We start from the raw sequence: 20,124 nt of genomic DNA on the forward strand, positions 1-20,124 counted from the left end.
CACTGAAATTGTTCTTTTCAAGGTCAGTAATGATTTCTATGCTGTTAATCCAGTGGTCGATTGTCAGTCCTCTTCACTAACCTCTCAACAGTATTTGATACAAACATCTGACTATATTGTAACTTTTTTAACAAAGAAAGTTTATTTAAGAGAGGTAAGGTAATAGTCAAGAAAATATTTTTTCTTCTATTTCACCTTATGAACTAAGCGCTGAATATATATACACATCTATAAATATATGCATAGGAGTATATGTAATTATACACAAAAGTCGTATGATATGAATATGGTGATTTAAACAACTGGTAATGCTGAAATGACAGTAACATCCCCAATCACTGTGAAAAACAAAAATTTTCACAATGCTCTTTATCAGGGTGACACTGTGTTTGTAAATAATTCTCCATGGATTCCTCTCATTTCTACATGGCTTGTGAACAGAGACACTGACTGGCTTTCTTCTGGACTATCTTCTTAAGAACATTTGCATCACAAACAACTCTGGACACAGGGACAGCAGCCCCTAAGAAGGGTCAGCATGCTTCTTGTCCATTACAAAGGATTCAGGCTTCCTCAGCCCAGAGTTCCTTTCCCGGATTTCAACCCACCGTGTTGCATCTTCCAGCATTCTTCTTGCTGCCTTGGGGGAATTGAGACTCAGGAACTGGGGCAGGAAAATGCAGATGCTCTGTATAGTGCTATTGCTGCAGTAAAATCCTTTATCTCTCCATCTTCATCTCTCACATCCCGGTCCATGCTTCCATTACCTTCCATCTGGATAATTGCCAGGACTCCTCAATTGGTCTCTTGCTTCCTTCTGGACTCCCAAACTTCATTTTCAACATGGTACTGGTATCCACAATAATCTTATTTAATCTTAGTTTTAATTAATTTACTTCTTGGCTCAAAATTCCTTAGTGACTTCCCATCTCAGAGCAAAAGGCAAAGGCCCATGATATTCTTCAAAGTCCTTTGCAATCCAGGCCCCTCTGATGCTCACTGTCCTGGTCTCCCACCAGTATCTCCCTGGCTCACTCTGCCTAAGAACACAGCTTCTTTCTGAACTCTAGACATGCACACACAACTACCAACAAAACTCCCATTTAGATGTCTAATAGGCACCTTGAACTCAACATATCTAGAATTAGACTCCTGATCATCTCCCTAAACACAGTAAGCATGCTCCTGCCTTAGGGCCCTCATACCTACTATTCCCTCTTCCTTGACAACTCTTCACATTTATCTTTACAACTCATTAGCTCCCCTTTTTAAGTTTCTGCTCAAATGCCATCATTATCACATAGACCTTCACTGATGACCCTACTTCAAATTAGCAGCTCCCACCCCCTCTTCCTGGCACATGCTGTTCCCTTTCTCTACTTCACTTCTCTCTCCTCCCTTCTCTGGCATCTAATATTATGTATTTGCACTCTTGCTTATTCTTTATCAGTTACCTTCTCCCACTGAAATATAATCATTTGTTGAGTGAATGGATCAAACAATATAAACTTCATGACATGTCCTTATAACCTCCAAAGTAAAAATTTTGAAAGGTCTCTACCACTAAACTGCTCATAACATGTTTGGGGGATCCTGATTAGATGCCATTAAATGACTAACAGGTAAAACCTGAAGCCAGGAAGTCTGGGTTCAGATCTTGGTTATGTTACTTTCTGGTTCTATATTTCTGGGTCACTTAATAACCACTTATTCCATTTTTTAAACAAGTATCAAGAGGAAATCCCCTGCCCACCCCATGGGTTGTTGCCATTTTCAGTGAAATAGAAATATCCAAAAGAGCTTTGCAAACAGTGAACACTGTTTTCTTTGATCTAATACCAAAATCTCAGCCACTAATATAATAAAGACCCAGTCAGTAGAGTCATCAAATTATGCTGGGCCCAGGGAAGAGAAGACTGGAGGAAAGGTTAGGTTGTAAGTAGGGTAAAATCTCAATATCTTCTAACGCTGGCACGTTTGCCCACGTCCCCTGGGTGATCTATCTCTGTGGCTTCCTCATGCATGAAGGCAACTCCATGTCCACATCACCCCTTGTTCAGATGGCACCTCCAACTCCTCCTCTCAATCTCTAGGGCACCTTTCACTCTTCTTGGGGTTCTCTTAGAGGAGATCCCTTGAAGGAGACCCCAGTTCTTCTGACTTCCATGGGGTTCATGTGTGGACCCTACATACAACAGCCTCTGTGCTTCTTCTGACAGTGGGCATAAGACTTTCCTCTTTTGCTCGAGGCAAGAGCAGCTCCAGGACAGCCTCTTGCAACTGGACTCCCCAAGTGAGAGTCAGACAGGGACCCTCGGAACTCCAATTCTGGAGCACACATATCCTGCTCTCTACACAATACCCTTGAGGCTGGCCCATTGCACTCAGCTGAAGGGGAGGGGAAAGGCATCCTTCACCCTGTCCACTGTCCAATGGGAAGCAGGATATAGGAAATGCATGGGACACCAGTGCATATCTCTCTGCAGGAAATGCCCACTTCCCATCTCTGAGCAGCTTCAACTTCTAGGCCTGGAGCTGGGTAACGAACAAAGGCCACAACACTGACTCTAGGCCTCCCTTTTAAAAGTCCTGCAGTCTAGACACTAGCACATCCCTTAGGAGTGACAATCTGTCCCAGGGACAGTTTATTGCTAGCCTTTGAAGCCTCTGCTGAAACTCAGACAAGAGGAGGAGTTGCAGTTAAGATCCTGCTTCAGTGTTGAACTGAATACCATAAATGAAAATGATGATGTATGGCTCCAGAGGAGGTCCACCACTCCTGAGAATGTCCACAAGGTCAATGTGGCTATAAACAGAGCACCTGATGGATTCTTAAGTTCCTTGCTGGGAAAGTCTTCAACCAGAAAATTAGGGCAGTAGGGAAGGAATTGTCTGAAAAAGGAGCTGTTCAGAGACAGGGCTGTGGCAGGACAGGTGGAAAAGATGACCATTCACTTTGGAGTTTGTAACAAGGAAGGCAACAGTGGGGCTAGTCAGAAGATTCATTCCAGAACTCATTCTACCCAGGACACTGGGGTCCTTTTATGACAGGAGGGCACTGCCCTTGCTGGGGACTACCTGTGGCAATCTTAAACGTCCTTATTGAAATGTCAGCATTGATCTTCAGCTCCTTTTTTGCACCCAAACTCCACATCCCATTAAAATTTGTGGGAATCTGCTTTTTACCAGCTTAAGGACTAGAGAAAGGGGAAAACCAGAAACAGGTCTGGGAGAAGCTAACCACCATTATTTGAGAGCATATAATGAATAGACAACCGAACTATTACAATATGAATCATTTGATCTTCACAATTAATAAAGATGATCTAGCCTCAATTTGCTTACGGGAAAACTGAGGCTGAAGTTGATTGAGAGATTTCTCTCATCAAAATACAGAAGATACTGGGTAGGTACAACTCATTGTTTCCAGAACATTCTCAGAACTTCTCTACCAGTACTCACACTGTGTGCTCCACCTACAAAATACTACACTCCTGTTCAGATCCCACCACTCTTAAAAGGGAAGTTCCCATCTAACTTCCTATATACAGCCATCTCAGTTCCCTCCAAGGTGAGAGGATCACAGCTTTGTTCAATAAACTTTATATCTCTTTCGTGACATATCAGTCCTCCTTCCTACTATGGCTACTTGTGCACATACAATTTCCAGTCCTAGAATATGAAATTCTCAAGGGCAGAGACAGTGTCCTGTTCACCAGACATTAACCCAAAGCATTTAATCACAGCATTAGGGCAAGCATCTTGCTCACAGCAGATGTTCAACTCGTTTGTTGAATGAGGCACACAGTGTGTGCATTGCAAAAGATGGAATCTCAGATATTCTGGTACCACAGCCCCTTGTTTGCATCCCAGATGAACAAGATCTGAGGGTTTGCTGTCATCAAAAAGCAAACGCTGGCTGATCGCCAGAGGGCATCTACCCCATCCTGGCTTCTGCTTCAAAGTTCCCCGAAGTTCCAGTGGCGGGCCTCTTGATCTTTCCTTGTTTGCTCATTAAAGTTAATTTGGGACATGAAAAGGTCCCGGACTGAATATTTCATTAAGGCCAGTTCTTCCTAATGCAACAACTGAGAATAGGTAAAAAATAGGGCAAAGGTTGCAAGGATGAGACCAGTGAATGTAGCACCTGCTTAAGCCTCAGGCCCCTGTTCATGAGCTGCCATCTTCAATCAGCTCTGGGTTATCAAGGCAAGTGATGTCTCTCTGTAGAGAGTTATGTGCCTTCCAGAAACAAGGCTGTCCTTCTGTAGGGGCTAAGGAAACAAAAATTTATGTGAAAACAGTCTTGTCTACAGTCCTGTGTGTGGACTAAGATACTTACTATTAATTACTAATAATATCAGCTATCCTTTTCAGAGTTCTTACTTACTCTGTGCCAAGGATCTGCTGTATGATTTTACATAGATTGATCACCTCCTCTAATCCTTGGAGGTGATTCTATTGTCAACCTCACTTAACATTGAGGAAAATGGGACTTGGAGAGGTTATTGAGCTGAGGTCTCATAACTACCAAATGGCAGGAAATGTGACAAAATTGAAATTCCAGTAGCTTCAGGGTAATCCCAGACTCCGTACTCCTAACCACCTCACCCTGTTGCAGAATCTTCTGTTCTTTCTCGGTGGTAGAGAAGACCAACCGGTAACTGCTGTGTTAGACGTTGCTGTGTTAGACGTTAGACGTTGCTGCTCCAGGGAGGCTCCAGCCAGGGTGTCTTGACTTTCATTAAATCTCAGATATAAAGTTCATTTACTTGAGGAACAAAAAATTAAGAACTAATTACTGGTGTCCTGAGAAGCCAAGAACAAATTTGCCTATGTGACATGTCATGATCTTAAGATTCAGGGGGATTGTTTGTAAGGTTTGATACAGTTGGAGCTGCAACACTAAGGACAGTTGGAGAACATAAAAATGCAGTGATGTGCTACTAACCTCCAGCCTTCTATTCTAACAGACCTATCTTTGTTTTAGGGGAAATTTTGTTCTAGTAAATGCTTAAGTTATTCATTTTTATGAAACTTTTTTAAAAGAAAAAACTAGGGTCCAAAATACAATAGTAAGTCCAAATATATCAAGAGTCACAATAAGCTTAAATATCTTAAATCCCTCTATCAAGGTAACACAGATTTTCAGAACAGGTTAAAATTCTAAGTCAAACTACATAGTATCCACAAGACATATGCTTAAAATGATGGGACACAAAAAGGTTAAAACACAGGCGTCTCCACTGGAAAATTAATTTTTAAAAAGCAGGTGCTGCTATGCTAGTATCAGACAAAAGAAAACTAAAGGTGAGAATCATTAACAATGATGAGGAACAAAGATGTTTTCTTCTTTCTATTATATTCAACTCACCAAGAAGACGTAATAATCATGAAGCTTATGGTATTGATAAGGTAGCATTAAATTTATGCATATATCATTAAATAAAACTTGATAGGAATAAAGAGAAAAATAAAGTCTGAACCAAAGATTATAACACTCATTTCAGATATAATCACATCATGTAAAAGATTAATAATAGGAAGAGAGAAGTTTGAATACCACTTCAAAGAATGTTTATGAAGAAAAACAAAATAGAGAGCAGAAATAATATCAACATAAAAAATAGTAAAAGAAAAAAAAAACAATTTATTTGCAAATTAAAAGAAGTTTTTCCAGATAACATTTGGGTTAAGGAGGGAAAAAAATAGGAATAGAAAAGCTATTCAAAAGTGAAAGATAATAACCTCATATCAACCCTGGAGGACCCAGCCAGGGTGGCCTCCGAAGACAAAACAAGTCTCCTCCAAGTTCCACAGGGGTTATCATGAAGGGGTGTTGGAGCAGGTGGCCCTTATGTTCCTATTCTCCTGAGCTTGCCAACTCCTTTAACTAGAGTAGCATCACCTAATCTAGTAGCTACCAGAAATGTGTTAAATTTAAATTCATTAAAATGATATTAACTTTAAAATCCAGTTTCTTAGTTGCACTGACCAACCTTTTATAAGTGCCCAAGAGCCACAGATGGCTAGAAGTCTTCATATTGGACAGCATGAATTCTAGAAAATCCCCACTGCTGCAGAAAATTCTATGTGCAAGTGCTTCTCTAGTTTGCCAGGGAAATTCCAGTACGTCAATTTCATTGAACATGGATCATGGTTGAGTCAGGTTTCCAACTGGCTGCCCCAGCACATGATTTATACCACTCCTAAATGTTCAAGTCCACATATTAAATCCAGTACCTCAGGAAAGTAGCCGCATACTGTGATCCAATCAAGTCTTCAACTCCACTTTACACCTGGAGCATTAGTTCCCATCCATGCTCACCACGTTCTGGCCAAACCTTATTGGTGAGGACTTATAATACTTTGGTGTACTGATTTCCTCTCCCACCTTAGACCAGGTCTTGTGTATCCTTGCCTGGGCTGCACTGGGACCTCCTCTTGTTATGGACCTGGAGGTTGTCAGAGTGCTGGGAGTGGGTCCTACAAAGATTGGTGTTCTCTGGTAATGGCATCCTTCCAAGTGAAGCTACTGAAAGGGGCACATGCAGAGGAAGGCTTTCTCTCTCTAGTGGGAGAAAGAGGTTCTTCAGTCAGTTAAGAGCCTAGGGAACTGGGGAGTTCAAAGTTCTCAACTTCACCTGCTCTCTCTCTCTAAAACACATATATTCAGGGACCTATTCCTTCTCCCACCTGCACCTTTGACTTAGCACTAGAGACTGGCATGGGAAGGCACTTAATTGGCTCTGGTACTCCCAGAAGATGGGAGGGTAGGGTTATCGTCCTTGCAGCTCTAAGAAATTAAGATTGGCATAAATGCTTCCCCCCTCCCCCCGCATCTTCTGAATTGATCATTTGAAGACTTCAGTATTTTTCTCTCTTCACCCTATAAAACCTCTTGAGTGGCATTCGTCAACACAACTCCATGATGATGAAGTTTCTGTCTATGCTGTCCTACAATATGGCAATCACTAGTCACATGTGACTACTGAGCACATGAATATGATTAGAGAACCAAATTCCAAATTCTACTTAACTTTAATTTTTATTTTAATCTAAATAGCCACATGTTGGTTAATGGTTACCAAACTGGATAGTATAGCTCTCTAGGGCCTCCCAAAGAGTGAGCTGACCCCCATATTTTTAGAATCACTATTGTTATCATGTGATCAACTTCTTAAAGTCATTTCGTCTGCCAACTTTTGCCTTTCACCAATACTTCAATCCATGCACTGGATTAGGTAACTGGGATGCTACTCTTGGCTAAAAGTTAAATGAAACCTTTTCTCTAGCAAGGAAGTTACTCATGCATTTTTCATATATATGAGCAAACTCATCCCAAATTCCCATCTTGAAGGTTTTTCCTGCCACTTTTGATATAAGTTACTGTATCATTTACTGACCCAGAATTGCATACTTGAATGGGGTAAAATTATGAAGTCTGTTGATTAAAGGAACCACTTAAAGCAATGCTTACAGGAACGCTAAAAACTCTCAAGGGTATGTGTCAGTCAAACTTTCATCAGTATGACTAAAATATCTGACAGTAACAACTTAAATGAGGAAAGGTTTGTTTTGGTTCATGGTTTCCGAGGTTTCAGTCCATGGACAATGACTCCATTGCCTTGGGCCTGAGGTGAGGCAGAGCATCGTGATGGAAGGATGTGGTGGAGGAAAACTGCTCAACTCATGGCAGCCAGGAAAACAGAGCAGGGTGAAAGGGGGAACAGGGACAAGTGAATAGTCTCCAGTGGCACAACCGCAGTGACCTATTTCCTCCAATCATGTCCCACCTGCAGACAGTCCCCACCTCCTCCCAGTAGAACATTCAAATGATTAATCTATCAAATGTATGAATCCACTGATGAGGTCAGCCCTCATGATCCAATCACTCCCTGACTATCCCACCTCTGGGCACTGCTTCCCTGGGGGCCAATTTTTCAACACATAAGCTTTTCAGGGATATTCCAGATCCCAGCCGTAAAAGGTTAATATCAGTGAAGGCCTGCTAACCACATCTAGCCCTGAAGGCCCAAGGAAGTGTGGTCACCAGACCTGGAGAGTGGCTTTATCTATATAGGAGCGGTCTTCTGTGGGCCTTCCCTAGATGACGCAACCAACCTACCACAACCCATTAAAAGAGGGAAGTCAGAAATAAACACGTTGGACCCACCCTCTTCCTTTTCACCACCTCCTTCCCATGATGCTGTTCATAAGCAAACCTAACCAGAAGCCACAAGGGAAGAAGATCATTATTGCTGTCCATAAAGCACAGCCCCTTGAGGCACAGAGGAGGACACATAGAGCGGAGAGGGTTCTAGAGTAGCAAATGGACTATCTTTCATATTCCTGTTTGTATTACTAAGAAAAGTCTGGCCAGATGAGGCTCAGACTATGGCCTGGTGCTGATTCCCCTTAGATATGCCACCTTTGAATCCCTGACTTAGTCCCTGGCCACACAGCTGCTCTCCCCTCTCCTGGAGCCATTTCCCAATGAAACAAGATAAGTTACAAACATTGACAAAGATGAAGATGACAAGGACATAAACAATCAAAAAGAGACAGATTAAAAAGAGCTTCTGAAAGAACCTTACACTCCCCCCACCCATCCACAGTAACCTGCAGCTTAACTAACCAACCACAGCCTCTCCCATGACAACTCTGGCTCCTGGATCCTCTAAACTGCATTCTGCACAACACTCATGACATGTTCTAATTCTAAATAACTCTTTAATTAGTAATGTCTATTTGTATATTTCATGTGTGCGTATGTGTGTTTATGCATACTATGCTTTTAGCTATTTTGTAGTCTCTGTGAGGACAAGAGTCTGGCATTGCAGTTAAAATTCATATTTACTGAGTTCCAGAGACTTTCTCGCTCACTCCAGCAACTCATGATGAACAAATGGCACTGGCTATTCCCAGGAGCCCTCAGTAATGTGGGGGAGGCAGGTCTGAAGTGGGTGAAGAACCTCCACAGGCTCTTGTGGTCAAGCTGAGTTCCCCATGAAATAGCTGTCCAGGTCCTCCCCACCCACGGACTCTGGGGCAGTCTGGCAGTTCTGCTATTCATTCACCACACTTGGCTTCCCTCTCGACTACCGTGGGCTGTGTCTGGTTTGGGACGTGTGATTCCTATCTTTAAAGTCCTGAGATCAGGATGCTCAGAGTTTAATGAAGAACACGTAGCCTTGAGGCCTTGCCAAATGCAGCACTGAACATCACAGATGGGATGTTTTGTGGGACTACTTGTTCTGCATATGTGCCACTTTCAACCTTGAACTTCAGGTGTTCCTTTGCTTGCTCTGCCCTCTTCCTCTAACTGTTGACACCCCTGTCCCCGCCGCCAGAAATGGTCATGAGCAGAGAGAGGTAAATGTGGTGGTCAGGAGATGAGTGGTATCAGCTTGTCCCCCACATTCACTGTGTCCCTAGATCAGAACCCCAAGGCACTAGAAGTGCCATTACGAAGTGAATAAATGCAGCTCTTCCTTATGCCCACAGTCTATTCGAGGTGGACCTGAGCTACTCAGAAACATGCCCCAGCTGCTGATCATGGGAAATACTCAGTGGAGCCATAGACCACAGTACCACTCTTACTAAAAGCAGCTCAGCCATTTCCCAGAGCAAAGGCAAGAACCCAAGAGAATACCAGGGATTTCTCTTCCTTGGTCTACTCCATTGGTGTCCCACTCACAGCCTCCCTTTGTACCTCTTCTCTCTGGACAGTCAGCCCTTCAGAGTCTTCTCAGTGTTTTGACCACTAACTAAAGAGGAGAATGTGTAATAAATACACCCCCTTCCATCTCATCCCTTGCTTAACTCCTCTCTCTCTCTCTGAGAACACGGATGTCAAAATGCTTTCCTTTCTCTAATAAAGAAACTGAGAGACTGCTAGTTAGGGAAAAAAAATTGGGACTGGAATCCTGCTCTCTAAATTTCCAGTCTTTTTTTTTCTTTCTATTTTTTAGTCACTTTTTTCTATTTCTTTTTTTTTAACACCCTTGCCTTCCTAAAGCTGGAATTCTACAACAAATGCTAATAGTGGTTATCAGATTATGGTATTTCAAGTGCTTAATTTTTTTCTCATTTTTTGCTTGTGTATTTGTCTAATTTTTTCTGTAAAGGCTATGTATTATTTTTGCATTAGCATAAAGAAATGAAATGAGATTAATGACATAGGCATTGTGACACAGTGTAAGGGTTACTTGAACACAAACACTGTGATACCATGACAGTCACTCTAATTACTGAGATGGCCACTAAGAAACTAATAGCCAGCTACATATAGTGTAAATACACTGGAAAAAATAATGATTTATATCCTGGGCAGGACAGACCTGATGCCCAAGATTTCATCATGCAACTCAAATTGTGTATATCTTAAAACTAATAAATTGTTTGCTTTTAGAATTTTCCATTTAATATTTTTGGACCGTGATTTAAATCAGGTAATGAAAATTGCAGAAAACAAAATTAAGCATAAAAAGGGATTACTGTATTAAGTAGGTGCAGAAAATACTCAGATGAGATGGGATTAAGTGGGAGATTCTTGCATGAGAGTTAAGATTCACAGGCAGTGAAGACTCTCCTACACTCCAGGAGCACTATCAGCATATCAATTCTGCCTCTTCGCTCCACAGCTTTGCATACATGAGGCAGGCAGATGATTATGCAGAGGCATAAAGTCAGATGGTTCATGTTCTATGAAAAACTTCCTCTTCCCTCAGCACAACTGCTGCACTCAGAGAAACTCCTAAGTACCCTCTGCAACAATCTCATAATCAGTTGTTTACCCATGGATGCCTCACCTCATTCTCTACCATACCCTCTAAATAAAGACTGTGTACCTTTTGGCTTTTAACCTTTTGTCGGATATATGTTTTGCAAATATTCTTGCCCATTTTGTAGGCTGCCTTTTCATTTTGTCAATTTCTTTTTATTTTGTGAATAATATTCTTGAATGTAAATGGATTGTTTATTAATTAAAAGTTAGAGAATGACTAGTGGCTTGGGAGGCTGAGGCAGGAGGATCATAAGTTCACAGCCAGCCTCAGCAACTTAGCAAGGCCCCAAGCAACTTAGCAAGACTCTGTCTCAAAATAAAAAACTAAATGGGCTGGGGACAAGGCTCAGTGATTAAGCACTCTGGATTCAATCCCTAGTACACACACAAACACACACACACACACACAACTAGACCCAATAATATTCTGCCTATAAGAAACTTACTTCACTAGTAAAGGCACACATTGATTGAAAGAACAAGAAACAGAATGAGAAAAAATAAACCATGAAAATGGAAACTAAAACCAGGTAGGTATAGCTATATTTACATTAAATAAAATAGGTATTAAGTAAAAATCTGTAAAATGAGACAAAGAAGGTCACTATATAGCAATAAGGGGATCAATTCAACAAAAGGAAAGAATAATTGCAAATATCTGTGCACCAACACTGGAGCACCAAATCATATAAAGTAAACATATTAGATATAAAAGGGGAGATAGATTATAATAAATAACAATTGGAGACTTCAATGATGTACTTTCACCAATGGACAGCTCATCTAGTCCCCCCACACACACATAAAAAAAAAAAGTCAACAGAGAAACACTTGAGTTAAATTTTGCTATTCACCCAGTAGACCCAACAGGTAATTACAGAATATTTCATTCAACTGCTGCAGAATACACATTTTTCTTATCAGCAAATGAAACATTCTCCAGAGGACCATATGTTGGGCCACAAAATAAGACTCAAATTAAAAAGAAAAAAAATGAAATCATAACATGCATCTTCTCTCCTCACAACAGACTATAACTAGAAACCAACCACAAAAGAAACTTCCAAAATTGTACAAATACATAAAAATTAAACAAAAATATCTTGGATTACTGACGGAATCCATGAAGAAATCAAAAGGAGATTTAAAAATTCATTGAAACAAATGAAAATGAAAACATAGCAGACCAAAGTCTATGTGATGCAGCAAAAATAGTAGTATGAAGGAAGTTTTCAGCAATAAGTGCCTATATTAAAAAAATAGAAGCCAGGTGTGATGGTGCACACCTCCAATTCCAGCTACTTGGGAGAATGAGGAAGAAGGATCACAAGTTCACGGCCAGCCTTGGCAACTTAGTGAGACCCAATAACAAAATTTTAAAAAATATTTTGAATAAACAACTTAGTGATACAATTCAAAGAACCAGAAGAGTAAAAGCAGACCAAACCCAAAATCAACAAAAGGAAGAAAATAACAAAAATCAGAGTAGAAATAGGAGAAAGAAAGACTAAAACAAAACAAACAAAAAAATCCCAATGAAAAAAAAATAGTTTTTTGAAAAGTTAAAGTTGACAGACTTTTAACTAAACTAACCAAGAAACAAAGAGGTAAGACTCATATAAGTAAAATGAGGTATGAAAACAGACAGTACAACTGATATTGTTACCGCTGCTTACCAGTGATGAGTCCTTTCTTCCCCAATGCTGAAGTATAACACCAGAGAAGCATGCCAAGGCAAGTTTACAGTGGAAAGTTGAAGCTTTATTAAAGGACAGAAGAAAAGACTTCTCCCAGAAGAAGGGGACCCAAGAGGTGGAATCCGTGGAAAGGGGAGATCTTCCCTCTTTTATAATTAAGGTCTACTTTCAGCTTTCCCACATTCCTGACGCATTCCTGTCCTTAGTTCTGTTATCTTGCAGTGATGGAATGTAGGTGGGAAGGCCCAAAGGGTGGGGGACAGGTGGGCTGAAGGAGTAATCTGGGCAGGAAGGGCTTTTGGATTAGCATCTCCACCTTTGCTGGGAGCTGCTTCATTAACATTTCCTTGGGATGGGCTCCATCTTCCTCTTACTGGATATTAGACCCGATTTACCTAACTACACTAACTACCTATCTTTAAATCTGGCTTCAATACCACAGCATTAAAAAGGATCTTTAGGGACTATTATGAAAAACAACATGCCAATAAACAACATGCCATTCCTAGAAGAAATGGATAAATTTCTAGATACATACAAATTACCAAAATCGACCATGAGGTAATAAACAACATGAGTGGACCAATAACAAGTAATGATATTAAAATCCATAATAAAAAGCCCCCCAACAAAGAAAAGCCCAGGACCAAATGGCTTCACTGCTGAGTTCTGTGAAACTCTTAAAGAATTACCACTAATTCTTCTCAAACTAATCCAAAGAACTGGGAGGCAGGAACACTTCCAAACTCATTCTATGAGGCAAGCAGTATTTTTATGCCAAAGCCAGATAAGGACATAGAAAGAAAGAAAAAGACAGGTCAATATGTCTAATAAATTGAGATGCAAAAATTCTCAACAAAATACAAGAAAACTGAATCCAACTGCACCTAAAAATGCACCAAAATACAAGAAAACTGAATCCAACTACACCATGACCAAAGTGGGATTTATACCAGGAATGCAAGGATGGTTCATATAAGCAAACTGATAAACATAGTACATTGATCAATAGAATGAAGTTTGAAACTATATGAACATCCCCATAGATACAGAAAATGCATTTCATAAAATTCCACATCACTTCATGATAAAAACTCTAAACAAATTTAGGTGTAGACAGAATATACCTCAACACAATAATATCTGCATATGGAAAATCTGCAACCTATATCATGTTGAATGGACGGGGTAAAACTAAAAATTTTCCTTCTAAGATCAGGAATAAGACAAGGATGTCTATTTTCATCATTTTTATTCAGTACAGAATTGGTGTGCAACTGTAGTCCCAGCTAACCAGGAAGCTGAGCCAGAAGGATTACTAGAGTCTAGGAGTTTGAGAACAGCCTGGATAACACAGTGAGATGCTGTCTTAAAACACACACACACACACACACACACACACACACACACACACACATACAGACACTATTGTTAGTCTTAGCCACAGCAATAAGACAAGATAAATAAATAAAAAGAATTCAAATAGGAAAGGAGGAGGTCAAACAATACCAGTTTTCAGATGATATAATGTCATGTATGGAAAAATCTGACTTCACCACACAATAGTTAGAACTGATAAACAAATTCAGAAAAGCTGCAGGATAGAAAATAAACATATAAAAAAATTGTTAAGAAAGAAATCCCATTTGTAATAGCTACAAATAGTACTTAGTAATAAATGTAACAAAGCAAGTAAAAATTTCTGCAATGAAAATTACAAATACTGATGAAAGAAATCAAAGAGGACAAATGCACAAGACGGAAGATGTCCCATGTTCCTGGAAAGGAAGAATATTCTCAAAATGTCTGAACCAGGGGCTGGGGATGTGGCTCAAGTGGTAGCGCGCTCTCCTGGCATGTGTGTGGCCCGGGTTTGATCCTCAGTACCACATACAAACAAAGATGTTGTGTCCGCTAAAAACTAAAAAATAAATACTAAAATTCTCTCTCTCTCTCTTGAAAAAAAATGTCTGAACCACCCAAAGTAATGTATGGATTTAATGCAATTCCTATCAAAACATCAAAGATATTCTTCATAAGAATAAGAAAAAAACTAGAATATGTATGAAACCACAAATGACACTGAGTGGTCAATGGAATCCTGAAAGAGGGGGGAAAAGACTGAAGGCATTATAATATATCACTTTAAAATATACTAAATGGCCATGATAACTAAAACAGTATGATATTGGCATAAAAACAGGCACACAGACCAACAGAAATAGAGAATCCAGAAGTAAACCCACATATTTACTACCAACTGATTTTCCAAAAAGGCAGTAAAAAAAAAAAAAAATACACTGAAGAAAATAAAATCTCTTCAACAAACAGCCCAGGTAAACTGGATATCCATATAAAAGAAAGAAATCAGATCCTTATTTCTCACCCTATATGAAAATAAACTCAAGTTGGGCTGGGGATGTGGCTCAAGCGGTAGCGCGCTCGCCTGGCATGCGTGAGGCCCGGGTTCGATCCTCAGCACCACATACAAACAAAGATGTTGTGTCCGCCAGAACTAAAAAATAAATATTGAAATTCTCTCTCTCTCTCTCTCTCTCTCTCTCTCTCTCTCTCTCTCTCTCTCTCTCTCTCTCTCTTTAAAAAAAAAAAAGAAAATTAACTCAAAATGGATCAGATTTAAATGTAAGGCATGAAACTACTAGAAGGAAAAAAAAACAACTTAGAGAATAATTCAGGATATTTATCTGGGCAGTTTCTTTTTTTATATGACCCCAGAAACACAGGCCTCAAAAGCAAAAATTGATAAATTGTATCCCTTCAAACTAAAAATCTTCTGTATAAAAAAGGAAAAAAATCAACAGAATGAGGAGACAACCTACAGAATGGGAGAAAAATATTGAAAACTAACTCATCTGACAAGGGATTAATTCCCAGAGTATATAAGAAACTCAAACAACTCAAGAGTGAAGCCCAAATAATCCAATTTAAGAATGAGCAAATTACCTTTTGTAATTTGTTGAAAGAGAATATATAAATGGCTGGCAAATATATGAAACAATGTTTTCCATTCTTCAGATATATGCAAATGAAAACCACAATGAGATATCATTTCATTGTTATAACTGTTATTAACAAAAAGAAAAAGAATGCTGGTAAGAATATACTATTGGTGAAAAAGTAAATTTAGTTCAGCAATTGTGGAAAACAGTGTGAAGTTTCCTTAAAAATCTGGACATAGAACTAACATATGATCCTGTGATTCTACTACTGGGTATATATCCAAAGGAATTTAAATCAGTGTATCAAAGAGATATCTGCACTCTCTTGTTTATTGCAGCACTATTCATAATAGCCAAAACATAGAATTAACCTAGGTGTCCATGGACAGATAAATGGAAAATAAAAATATGCACAATGGAATATTATTGAGTCATAGAAAAGAATAAAATCCATTATTTGCAGCAACATGGATGGAACAGAATAACTTTATGCCAAGGGAAACAAGTCAGACATAGGAAGAAAGACACATTCAGAAGCTAAAAAGCTGATCTTAAAGAAGCACAGAACAGAATAGTGGTTACCAGAGCTTGGTATCAAGGATGGGTGGGTGGAGAGAGGGTGGTTAATGGGTTTAGAGGGTAAACAGGTAAGGTTAGATAAGAATAGCTTCTAGTGTTCTATAGCACTGCAGGATAACTATGATTGACAATATTTAATTGAATATTTCAAAACAGCTAGTATAGAGGATTTTTAAATGTCTGAGCTGATAGATATGCCAATTACCCTGATCTGATCATTATACCTGTATACACGTATTAAAATGGCACATTGTACCCAATGAATGTATACAGTTACTATGTGTCAATTAGAAATAAAAATATATTTAAAAATGAAGTGGGACATTCACAAGGGTAATTAAGTCATGAGGTGTATTTAACCACCTTATAAAAGGGCTGGAGGGAATTAGTGTTCCTCTCCTTTTGCACTTCCATCTTTTGCCATGTGAGGATAAAGTAACAAGGCAACTTACTTACCCTGGAAACAGAGAGAGCAGCCCTTACCAGGCATGGAATCTGCTGGCACCTTGATCTTGGAATTCCTGGCATCCAGATCTGTGAGAAATAAATTTCTATTATTTATGAAAAAAAAAAAACGGGTAAAGAACCTGCACAGATCTTTTTCCAAAGCAGACATCAAGTAGCCAACAGGTATATGAAAAGGTGCTCAACAGGGAAATGCAAATAAAAATCACAATGAGATATTACCCCCACACATTAGGATGACTCTTATAAAAAAGACCGGTCAAGCATGGTGGTGCACACCTCTAATCTCAGCTACTGGGAAGGCTGCAGATCACAAGTTCAAGGCCAGCCTGGGCAACTTAGCAAGACCCTGTCTCAAAAATTTAAAAGGGTGGGGAATGTAGGTCAGTGGTACAGCACCCCTGAGTTCAGTCTCCAGTACAACAAAACAAAGCAATAACAACAAAATAAATAATAAATAAATAAGACAAAAAATAATGGATGTTGGGGGTAATGTAGGAAAGGGAACGACTGTACACTGTTGGTGGAAATGTTGGAGAAGCAAGTGTGAAAAACAGTATGAAAGTTTCTCCAAAAGATCAAAAATAGAATTACCATATAACCTAGCAATTCTACTTCTCCATATATATCCAGAACAAAATCAGCAGACAACTTATCTGCACTCCCAGGTTGACTGGCACATTATTTGTAACAGCCAAAATACAGGAGCAACCTGACCATCAACAGAGCCTGGAACAGAAAATTACTACACTGTATTATTCAGCCTTCATACAGGAAATTTTGTCATTTGGGACAACATGGATCAAGGTGAGGGCACTATTGTTAAGTGACATAAGCTTAAAAAGAAAATACATTGATTGAATGATCTCACTTATGCATGGACTCTAAAAATTTGAATTTATAGAAGCAGAGAGTAACAAATGGTGATTACCAGAAGCAGAAATGGAAGTTGCGAAAAGAAGGGATCTTGACCGAGAGGTACAAGGTTATAGTCATGTAAAATGAATAAGTTTTAGAGAGCTAATAGATAGCACCATGACTGAGATTAATAATGAGGCATTATATACTTGAAATTTGCGGACAGAATTTAAATGTTCTCACCACAAAAAAGTAATTATATAAGGTGACAGGTATGTCATGGCTTGACTGTACTCATTTCACAATGTATATGAAAACAATAAATTGTGTACCATAATTATAAACAATTTTTATTTAAAAAAATTCTTGCCTTGGATGCATTCCCTCATATGAAGCTGGCTGTTATATAATGCCCAGGACTTTTTACCTCTAAGTATTAGACAAAGAGAATAAAGTCGAGGCATTAATTCACATTAAAATATAAGCAGTTCACTGGATCTACTTGCCTCACATACCTGTATATGCATTTTAATAATAAGTTGCACCATAACACTCTAAAATTGAACTCAGAAGATTTTTTTTAGGTTCATTTATTATCCAGTGGAGAGAGACAGGGGGAGAGGCAAGCACTTTCTTGGTGGTCTCTAAAATCTCTCTGTTAACAGAAAAATGATAAGACCAAGAAGGAACTCAGTATCTGCATATGTGAACACAAACCCACATGTTAATAACTTTTATTCCATAAAGAATATATCTGTCTTCAGTATATGACCCAAGATATGAATAAGAGGTCTTGCAGAATACACAAAAATTTGTACATAACCCAATCCTCTGGATAATCTCCACGATCGGATACCTTTCACATAATCTGAGAACTGGGCATAAGCAGAAGGAAACAAGCCATGAATTGTCATCAGAAGCTCCTAAAGGGCCCCTAGGTAGCAATCCTGAGAGTATACATCCCTGCAGGTGCACATTTAGAAATATTCACCTTCCTTCTGTGGCAGAAGTCAGTCCGTTCCCAGTGTTCCAGAATGGAATGGAACAATAAGACTCCTTTCACACAGAGTGTAGGCACCTGCCCAGAACTTTCCATTCTGTGGGAGAGTGCAGTGGGCAGAGGGAGGTAATAAAAGTAGAAAGAAGTTAGCTCTGCATAGCACTGAAAACTTGAGGGGCCCATGAGGGAAAGGAGAACAGAGAAGTCCTGAATTTTCTTCTTACCTCCTTAATCAAATAGACCAGTAATTTCATGGGGAAATTCCATGGTCATGCTTACCCAGGGCTATTTCTTTTCTGTAATGGATTGTACCAGGCCATAGTGATATTCAGTGACTCACTCCAATCTTTGTGCCTTCCCAAGAAGAAAGGGAGATGGGCCAGGTTGTGGAAAATATCCTATGAAGGTTTGCTGAAGATAGTGGCTGGATCGCTCTTAGTGGTTTATGTCAACAACTGCATTGAAGGAGGAATAATATTGATGGACAGGGAGCTGCCACCAAGGTTTCTGTACTCCAAAGAGTGGCAGCACCTCACCATGTTCACCCTCCTCATACTCAATGGCTGTGTAGATGTCATGAGCAAGAACATGCTCCCTCAGAGGTGTGTGGTCCTAGAAAAAGGTGCCCTGGTCCTGTCCTTCTATGAGCTCCTGCTACTGATGGTGTCACATGCTAAGGGGTCATCGGGGATTGAGCTGCAAGTTCATTCTCTGCTCATCTTGGTGGTGTTCCTGCTGTTGCTGGTGTTAACTGCAGAACTCTGGGCTCCTGAGATGTTTCAACTCTGGATGATGGAGACTTTGCTGATTCTGGTCCTGGGCTCCTGGCTGATACAGGCAGGCTTTATTCTGTACAGACCAGTCTCTGGCTACCCATGGGACGATGATGACATGAATGATCTCATGTTTGTCACCACCTTCTTCTGCTGGCATGTGATGTGTGACGCCTTGTGCCTGTTTGGAATCTATGGCTTCTCTTACTTTTGGCATCGTTGTTACTACTCCAGCTTGAAGATGATGGGGTCTAAAGAAGCTCCCTATCACAAGAGCACTCCAGAGCCCCTCTACAGGCTGTTGCAGGAAATAGAGCAGCCAGACAAGGAAGACCAGGCTCCTCTGCTTGCAAAGAGCTCACCTCGAGATAAGGCCTAGAGTGCCTAGCACATACTTCACCCCATCTGCCCTGCAATGGATCCTCTCAGCCACATGTATGGCACATTTGTTGCTCCCCAATGAAGGTAATGGCCCCAAAGACCAACAGTTGATCCCAACAATTGCCCTGTCATTGAGTTGAGCCTCTAGTTACTGAGGACATAGGAAGAGAATGGCATGGAGAAGTAACAGATGAGACACTATGAGTGAGGGGAAGAGGAAGAGGAATAAGAGAACCAAGAGCAGGGAAGCATGTAAGAAATAACCATGGTAGGAAGAGAACAACGGGAGGCCTCTGAAAAGAACAGAGCAGAGTGCAGCAGGAATGCCATCACTAGCTGCTTCTCAAGGTTCTAACTAAGTAACAAAGAGCAAATTGGAACTGCAATGATGGGTATTTCGGTCGATCAAGTAATTGATTCAAATGCAATGTCATAAGCAGATTCAGCTCAACTCACACCACCTGGATGAAATTATCAGAATCATATATGTGTGTATATATGTTCTAATTTGGGTGGATTAGCATGGTTTCAAATTTATACATCAAGTCAGAATTAATACTTTCATATTTGTCTCAAAGTTGCTGTCAAGTTGTCTCAAAGCAAACATTCACTGAATGCCACT

General features: G+C 39.8%; 2 protein-coding genes across 15 annotated transcripts in view; one reads left to right on the plus strand and one right to left on the minus strand.

Moving 5' to 3' along the window:
* Positions 1-20,124, minus strand: part of LOC308652420 (transmembrane epididymal protein 1-like) — an 85,482-nt gene that overhangs the window by 43,146 nt on the left and 22,212 nt on the right. For 8 of the 14 annotated variants that reach the window (XR_014022788.1, XM_081300255.1, XM_081300252.1 and 5 more), the window contains one exon: positions 16,482-16,559. The exons of 1 other annotated variant lie outside the window; for it this stretch is intronic. Coding sequence is in view for 8 of the 13 variants with exons in the window: in XM_081300255.1 (XP_081156381.1) it covers positions 16,482-16,559 (78 nt within the window). In the remaining 5 variants the exon portion in view is untranslated. Of the gene's footprint in view, positions 1-4,611; positions 4,772-15,537; positions 15,570-16,481; positions 16,560-20,124 lie in introns of those variants that run through there. 5 more of the 14 variants (XM_081300251.1, XM_081300259.1, XM_081300253.1 and 2 more) reach the window with 4 other exon arrangements.
* On the plus strand, positions 18,601-19,500 carry LOC308652351 (transmembrane epididymal protein 1-like; the record flags this gene model as incomplete). The annotated part of the gene is made up of 1 exon (XM_081300093.1): positions 18,601-19,500. One exon carries the CDS (start codon positions 18,601-18,603, stop codon positions 19,498-19,500), a length of 900 nt encoding a protein of 299 aa, XP_081156219.1.

Source organism: Spermophilus citellus (genome assembly GCF_964194105.1).
Source record: "Spermophilus citellus genome assembly, chromosome: 6".
Taxonomy (NCBI): Eukaryota; Metazoa; Chordata; class Mammalia; order Rodentia; family Sciuridae; genus Spermophilus; species Spermophilus citellus.